Source organism: Lichenostomus cassidix, unplaced genomic scaffold (assembly GCF_008360975.1).
Source record: "Lichenostomus cassidix isolate B80296 unplaced genomic scaffold, HeHo_3.0 HiC_scaffold_495, whole genome shotgun sequence".
Classification (NCBI taxonomy): Eukaryota; Metazoa; Chordata; class Aves; order Passeriformes; family Meliphagidae; genus Lichenostomus; species Lichenostomus cassidix.
Genome location: NW_028147499.1, coordinates 3,442 through 11,665, shown reverse-complemented (window position 1 = coordinate 11,665; position 8,224 = coordinate 3,442). Strand labels below are relative to the sequence as shown.

General features: G+C 47.8%; 2 protein-coding genes across 2 annotated transcripts; one reads left to right on the top strand and one right to left on the bottom strand.

Annotated features, from left to right (window-relative positions):
• On the top strand, positions 1–2,966 carry LOC146422265 (olfactory receptor 5AP2-like). Its single transcript, XM_085046682.1, has 2 exons — positions 1–915; positions 2,955–2,966. The coding sequence occupies exons 1-2, from the start codon at positions 1–3 to the stop codon at positions 2,964–2,966; spliced, it is 927 nt and encodes a 308-aa protein (XP_084902808.1).
• Positions 2,967–6,386: 3,420 nt separating this feature from the next.
• On the bottom strand, positions 6,387–7,313 carry LOC146422264 (olfactory receptor-like protein COR4). The gene has a single exon (XM_085046681.1). The coding sequence runs from the start codon at positions 7,311–7,313 to the stop codon at positions 6,387–6,389; it is 927 nt and encodes a 308-aa protein (XP_084902807.1).
• Between the last annotated feature and the right edge of the window lie 911 nt (positions 7,314–8,224).

Genomic DNA, 8,224 nt, shown 5'->3' with positions numbered 1-8,224 from the left:
ATGGGAGGAAACCATACACAGCCCAAATTCATCCTCCTGGGAATTACAGACACTCCCTGGGCTCAGGCCCCTCTTTTTGGGCTCTTTCTGCTGATTTACATCATCACTTTGGTGGGGAACATCGGGCTGATGCTCTTGGTTTGGGTCTCTCGCAGCCTCCACACCCCCATGTACTTCTTCCTCACTCATTTGTCCCTGGCTGACGTCTTCTATTCCACTGTCATCTCCCCCAAAATGCTCACGGGCCTCTTGTTTGGGAATAAAACCATTTCCTGGGTGGGCTGTGTGACACAATTCCACCTCTTTGCTCTCTTTGCCACAGCCGAGTGTCACCTCCTGGCTGCCATGGCCTACGACCGGCTCGTGGCCATCTGCCACCCCCTGCTTTACGCCACGGCCGCGTCCCCCCGTGCCTGCTGGCAGCTGGTGGCCTGGTCCTACCTCGTGGCCTCCCTCAGCGCCCTCATCTACACCAGCTGCACCTTTGGGGGCTCCTTCTGCGGGCCCCGCCGGGTCGACCACTTCTTCTGTGATGCCGGCCCTGTGCTGAGGCTGGCCTGCTCTGACACCCATGGCAGTGAGGTCACCATCTTTGCCCTGGCCATGGCCAACGGGCTGGGCACCGGTGTGGTCATCCTGCTCTCCTATGGCCGCGTCCTCCACGCCATCCTGGGGATGCACTCGGTGCCCAGCAGGGCCAGAGCCTTCCGCACCTGCACCTCCCACCTGGTGTCTGTGTTGGTGTTCTACGGGACGCTGCTCTTCGTGTACCTGCAGCCGGCGTCCCGGCATGGCAGCCGGGGTAACGTGGCCTCTGTCTTCTACACCGTGCTCAGCCCCATGCTCAACCCTTTCATCTACAGCCTGAGGAACAGGGAGGTGAAGGCAGCGCTGGGGAAGTGCAGGAGGAGGATGGTAAGCTGCTGCTGGCATCAAAGAAGTGCAGCTCAGGGAATCAGGGAATCCTGGAATGCTTTGGGTTGGAAGGGACCTGAAAGATCATCTGGTCCAGCACACCATGGGCAGGGACACCTTCCACTAGGCCAGGCTGATCCAAACCCCATCCAACCCAGCCTGGAGCTCTTCCAGGGATCCAGGGGCAGCCACAGCTTCTCTGGACAACCTGTGACAGTGCCTCACCATTCCCTTAGGGAAGAATTTCTTCCCAGTATCCCATCTAACCCTGCTCTCAGCTTAAAGCCTTTCCCCATTGTCATGCCACTCCGTGCCTTTGTGGAAGCAAACCATTCATCTAAAGTAAGAGATGATCCATTAAAATAATTGGATATGTCCCTGATCCTCACAATTTTATATAGGCTCTTCCACAGTTCCTCACAAAACTCAATTACAATATTTATCCTGGAGAAATAAACCTCACAGTCACATCTTCCTTGGAAGGAAACAAGAGTGGGAGCCTCAAACTTGAATTGAATTCCCTTTCCAGCCACGAGGCTGTCAGAAGAAATTACTCAGAATGGTTCTGGAGTATTACTCCAATTATTCTTCTCTTTCTCATAGGATGCACAAATCACAATTTTATTGATTTGTAACTTATTTTGCACTGATGAATGTGTATTTTTCTTGCAAGATTATTGTCCTTATCCCTAAACTCCAATAAAATTCCTCCTTGTTACCTGTGAGTTACTTATTAGAGCAGAGTTGCTGGGGTGGAAGGGAGCATTTGGGAAGAGCAAGAGTATTTTAACATTTGATTGGTAAAAAAACAAGACAAAAGGCTTAAAAAGTGCATTTTTGTTCTGGCTTAGAAGGATCAAAGCTGATGGGACTTGGGATCTCAAGATACACCTTGGAATATCAAGGGGAATGCAAGTGTTCAAGTGCCAAAACATATCTTGAAAACCTAACAGTTGTATTTCACCCCAAATTTAAGCACATGTCTAGTTTATATAGGTGAAAGAATCCTCAACCCCTGATCTATGGATAGCTGAGAGCTGTTTGGGTGTGGAAAAGGCCCTGAAAAACGCAAACACAACAGTTCTCCAAATCATGGCTCATTAAAGAAGGTACAGGAATGGCCACAGCACTGGGGAGAGACCAGCAATCCTTCATCTTTTCCTGGCCTGGAAAAAACTCCCAATTCATGCCCATCCTAATGAATTCCAAAGGCTATGTGTTGGGTTTAAGGGCAAACTGAGTGCAATCTTGCAACTTTCTTCACCATTTGGGTGGTCAGGATAAGCTCAGCAGAGATGTCCACCTCTTCCTCCTCTTCTCCACCTTGTCCCTCACCTGTTGACACCTTTGTGGGGTGGGAAGAGTTCTGACTGCACAGAGGGACAGGCTTTGGCTGTGGCAGGGAAAGGTGGAAACTGCAATATTTTCCCTTTGTTACTGTGTTGTAAAGATGTCATGTTCTGAGGAGTCATGTGGGAATTAAACTCCTTTTGAAAAGTAGATGGATGGTGAAGAGTGTCTATCAGTTCTGGAAACAAACAGCATGAGAAGAGATGTTTTAGGGCTGGGGGCTACTACCTGGGAAAGGTGGATCTGGACTGGATTAAAAGAGTTGGAATAAATGTAATGAAATGACAAAGGTCTTGGCAAGAGAGAGACTTTTGTTATCAAAATTGGGTGGGAAGGGAATTTAAAGCTCATCCCATTTCAGCCCCCTGCCATGGGTAGGAACACCTTCCACTAGACCAGATTGCTCCAAGCCCTGTCCAGCATGGCCTACAACACTTCCAGGGATAGGGCAGCCACAGCTTCTCTGGGAAACCTGTGCCTCACCACCTTCACAGGGAGGAATTTCTCCCCACCAGGCAATGTAAGTCAACTCTCCTTCAGTTTAAGATTGTCAGGTTGAAAGGAAGAATTAGGAAAGCCCACCAGCAGGTGTGAGCTCCAGATCCCACCAGTGGGCCCTGAGCTCCAGGTGCCACCATCCAGGTGCTCACAGCTATTTCCACCACAAGTGATGCTGTTTCCATTCCCAGAGCAAGAAGTGATCCTGGGAGACCAACCACCCTTCAAGGAATCATCAGCTTAACAAGATCTTCTGGGCTTTGCCAAGAAAGTTTCCTAATCATCAAGGAAGCTTCTCAGAGGGCTTTTAAACAACTTCAGTCATCCTTCTTAATGAGCCACGAGAGACTAATTAGCAAGGGGAAACCATGGAGAAACTTTCTTCCTTGGTAAAGACAAAGTGAACTTCTCCAGCTGCTTTGTTTGCCACATCCAGGAGACAAAGAGCTGCAGGGTCAGTGTGGTGGGATTGTGACTGTGTTGAGGGACCTTAAAACTCATCCCATTCCAACCCACTTCCAAGGGCAGGGATGCTTCCCACTATCCCAGGCTGCTCCAAGCGCTGTCCAAGCTGGCCTGGAACTCTTCCAGGGATCCAGGGACAGCCACAGATTCTCTGGGAAACCTGTGCCTGGGCCCCCCCAGCTTCACAATAGGGAAAAATTTCATCTCCATACCCAATTGAAAAGCTCTGACAGTGTGAAGCTATTCCCCCTCATCCTGTCACTCCAGACCCTTGCCCAGAGTCCCTCTGCAGCTCTCCTGGAGCCCCTTTAGGCTCTTCAAGAGGCTCTCAGCTCTCACCCCTGAGATGAAATTCCCAACTACAGGCTGAGCTCAGACATGGGTTACTGCTGGCTTAGCAGCTGACTCCATGATCTTAGAGGGCTTTTCCAGCCAAAATAATTCTGGGATGCTGTAAAGGCTTCTCCCCCATATTTGCTCCTGGTCAGCATTCCTGCCTCTCCTGCTGGCCTCTGGGCTCAGTTTCACTGTAGTTCCCACCATTTGTTCTTCCTTCCTTCCTTCCTCTGTGCCTCCTGATTTATTTTAGAGGGGAAATCACACAATTACCCAAAACTAAGCAAAACCAATTTAATAATAAAACCAAAATAGGATCCAAATGACAAGATAGAGAGCAGTGGTGGGAAATTCCACCAGAAACCATGGGAGATGCCAGATGATGGTTCTCTGCTCCCTGAGTATGCTTGGGCCTTGAGTTTGGTCACTGCCCACTCTGTGGTGGCACTCAGGAAATTTCCCATGGAAATTAATGACTGTGGAAGCAGCTCCATAAGGAAGAGACTTGCACTAGTAAATAAACGCCACTACTTTCAGGAAGTTCAATGGAAGTGTGAGGTTTTATGTCCCACTTCTTTGTATAGATGTAATTATATATATAATGCAGATTTGTATGTAAAAAGGTCTTAATATATACACTTCTTTATCTATATAAAGAAAACTTGTATTTAAATTTTTTCCTGAAAATATATATAATCTTAAAATATATAAATTAAACTTTTGAAAGATACAATTTGTCTCTTGGTATCACAGGGAATTAAAAAGAACTGGTGCAAGAAATGGGGATTCCAGGACTGGGACACAGATCAGGATCTGAAGAAGTGCTGCAAGGGCTCATTGGGAAGAAGGCAAAACACATCAGGAACTTGTCTGCTGCAAATTATTTTTACATGATGGGATATCCTGATATCTGAAAACCCAGGCAGTCAGAACCAGGTATCAAAGAGAGTCAAAGTCATGTTTATGTGAGCAAAGAGAAAAATGTCTTTTCTTTTACCCATAAAAGAGGGAAATGGTCCCATAGTAGCTGTAATCAGAACAGATGAAGATGAAGATCATGAAGATGAAGATGGAGACGTATGCTTCAAAATGGCTGCAGGAGACTCAGCTGCAGTCATCTGCACTGGCCAGAGAATCCTGGAATGGCTGGGGTTGGCAGGAACCTTAAAGCTCATCTCATTCCAAGCCCTTGCCCTGGGCAGGGACACAGGATAACCCAGGAAGAAAGTGTGTCCATCAGGAGGAAACATCAATGCTGGATGTTCCATCTCCTTCCCACATGGTGATTCCAGCTCCTCTCATGGTCAAATGCTTGACCACAGAAGATGGACACAGTACACCCCCATTTTACCAATCCCCACCTGCACAAAGAGCCAAAACCTTTTGGGTTTGAGAGCAGCAGCTCCAGCACGAAGCCACAGCGCACAGAGCGATGTCACCATGGCCACAGACTCGGAGTTTCAGTAACTGTGGCTCATGTTCCTGTTTAAAGGTCAGGTGATGGTCAATGGAAGACCAGTGGGACACAAAGTCATTGAATGTCTTCTCAAAATATTAATCAGATTTTAAATATTTTTCAAATATTTTTTTAAATTATTTAATATCACCAAACAATGGTTGTAAGGGCCTGGAAGGAGAGTTGCTCTGGGGTTTATGGTTTAAGTGTCTTAATACTTATGGAGGTTTGATGTTTTAAATAAAACATTAAAAATAATCTTTCATTTTATTGAAAGAAGAGATGTACAATCTTCCCTGCACCTAAATTAAGCAATGCCATGAGTAGGACAGTTACAGAGGATCAGAAGGGTGGGAGAACAGCAGGAGTTGCACACAGAGGTCCCACTTCATGGTCCTGATCACAGAGTCAGGGAACTAATTAGGCTGGAAAAGTCCTCTAGGATCACCAAGTCCAACCATTCCCCCAGCACTGCCCAGGCCACCACTAATCCATGTCACCAGGTGCCACATCCACACAGCTTTTAAATCCCTCCAGGGATGGGGATTCCACCACTGCCCTGGGCAGCCTGTTCCAGGGCTGGACAGCCTTTTCCATGGAGGACTTTTCCCTCTATCCAACCTAAACCTCTGCTGGTGTAACTTGAGGACTTTGTCTCCACATCTGGGGATGTGAGTTGAGGACATTTGGGGTCACTGCCATGGGGGTCAGCAGAGCCAAAAAGAGAGGAACAGGAGCATGAACAGCTCAGGGGGATTTATCCAGGCAGCTGGATTAAATATTAACCAGGGAATTACCAATAGGCTTTGGGGACAAAGGATTCAGCTGGCTGATCCTGAGTGCCTGTGAATTGTGTGTCATTAATAAATCAGCAAACTACATTGATCCTGGCTTGATTTAACCTAACTGAGGAGCTTCTCCTCCATCCCTAGTTATTCCATCTCTCTAGGAGAGCCCCATCACTCTGAATTTCAGCATGGACCTGGCACAGGGTGAGAAAATACACTAATTTGGGGGATTTTTGCTTTTTTTCACATGTGCAATACTTGTGCACCAAAACATTAACACCAAACCTTTCACAGAATCTGGGAATGGTTTGGGTTGGAAGGGACCTTAAGGCTCATCCAGTTCTGCTGCCCTGCCAAGAGGAAGGACATCTTCCACTAGACCAGGCTGCTCCAAACCTCATCCAAACACCAAAATAGGAGGGAAAAGGTTCCTCTCAGCTGATATTGAATCAACCAGCAAACCATCTAAGTCAAAGTGCAAAAGACACCAAAAATGTCCCTCTGAGATATTTAACAAAACTCCCAGGATATCACCAGCATCTCCATTTTATTTAGTCATTATGTTACAACATCCAAGCTTATTTTGTGTCCCTGAGTCTTCTCAAAGCCTCCTTCACCTCCTGGTTCCTCAGGCTGTAGATCCAGGGGTTCAGCATGGGGGTCACCATGGTATAGAGCACAGCAGCCCATTTATCTCCTGTTCTGGAGGTGTGTGACTTGGGGATTAAGTACATGAAAATCAATGCCCCATAGAAGGTGGTGACGGTGATGAGGTGGGAGGCACAGGTGGAGAAGGCTTTGCGCTTGCCCTGGGCTGATCTAATGCTCAGGATGGTGGAGATGATGGCCACATAGGACACCAGGATCACCAGGATGCTGGGAACACCGAGTAAAGATGATAAAGTCCTCTGGATGATGAGGCTGAGGGTGTTGTCAGAGGTGGAGAGTGAGATCAGCAGGGAAATGTCACAGAAGAACAGATGGATGGCACTGGAGCCACAGAAGAACAAGCTGGACATGCCAATGGTTTGTGCCACACCATTGGTCAGCCCCAGGAGGTAGCACCCAGTGACCAGGCGGAAGCAGCGCTCTGGGGACATGACAAGGGGGTAGAGCAGGGGGTGGCAAATGGCCATGTATCGATCATAGGCCATTGTGGCCAGCAGAGAGCACTCAGTGGCCCCAAACAGGTCAAAACTGAACACCTGAGCCATGCACCCAGCATAAGTGATTCCCTTCCTCCTCAACAAAACCCCAACCAACATCCTGGGGGTGACAAGGGTGGAAGTGCAGAGGTTCACAAAAGCCAGGTTGCCCAGGAAATAATACATGGGGGAGCGGAGCACGGGACTGACTCTGATCAAGGCAATCATCCCCAGGTTTCCCAGGATGGTGACAAGGTAAATGAGCAGGAACAGAAGGAATTGGGCAACCTGAGTCACTGGGTCCGCGGTGAACCCTGCCAAGATGAACTCTGTTGCTTGGGTGCAATTCCATCCTGACATTCCTTCAAAGTGTGTTCTCTCTGTGAACTCCTTGCTGGACATTTTTTCCAGGAGAAAACCCTCTTTCCGGTGGGATCTGCTTGAAGGCAACCCTACAATATCTAAAGTGAGAGTTTAGGTACAGATCAATTAGAAAAACCTGGGCAGAAGTCAAGGCACAGTTAGGGAGAAGCTGTTGGTTACACAACCCTGAGTAGCTTTACCTTGGTGCTGCCTTTAATCCCCTGTGTGTGTTCACTCTGGGACTTTGAGATCATCCAGCACAACCTGTAACTTGGAGAAACCCAATAAAACCTGTAAAAGAGAGCACAGAATTGATTCTTCATCCTTGTGTTGACATCTGCCAAACATCTGCTTTGTCTGTCTTTTCTATAGAATTCCAGAAGTGTTTGGGTTGGAAGGGATCTTGAAGACCATCTCATTCCACCCTCACTCCATGTGCAGGGACATGTTCCATTAGACCAGGTTGCTCCAAGCCCCATCCAACCTGGCCTTGAACACTTCCAGGGATCCAGGGGCATCCAAAACTTCCTGACTAATGAAGCCTTCCCTCCCTCATGGACACACTCTTTTGGCTCTAAAAGATTCTCCCAGCTCTTTGCCCTGCTCCTGCAGCCCTCAAATGAAAATGTGCAACACCCAAAGCTCAGCTACCTCCTCCTGAAAGCATTTTCTTGGGGAAAATATTTTAAAAATCACCTTTTAGATGTGCCTTATATCAGCAATGGTAAGATCCACAAGGGTTCCTTACAGGAAATATTCCAGTCCTCATCCAGGAGCCCTTTGTGGTCAGTGAGGAGAAGTTTCCAGAGCAAGCATTCCAACAGGGTGTCCTCACCACACACCTGCTGTGCATCACCTGCATTTGGTGATAAGTCCTGAGTACAATGAGGAGCTGGAGCCCAGGAGCC

What these genes read in the sequence shown, in the direction of transcription:
- LOC146422264 (XM_085046681.1), bottom strand. Translation starts at nt 7,313, where the DNA reads ATGTCAGGATGGAATTGCACCCAAGCAACAGAGTTCATCTTGGCAGGG.
- LOC146422265 (XM_085046682.1), top strand. Translation starts at nt 1, where the DNA reads ATGGGAGGAAACCATACACAGCCCAAATTCATCCTCCTGGGAATTACA.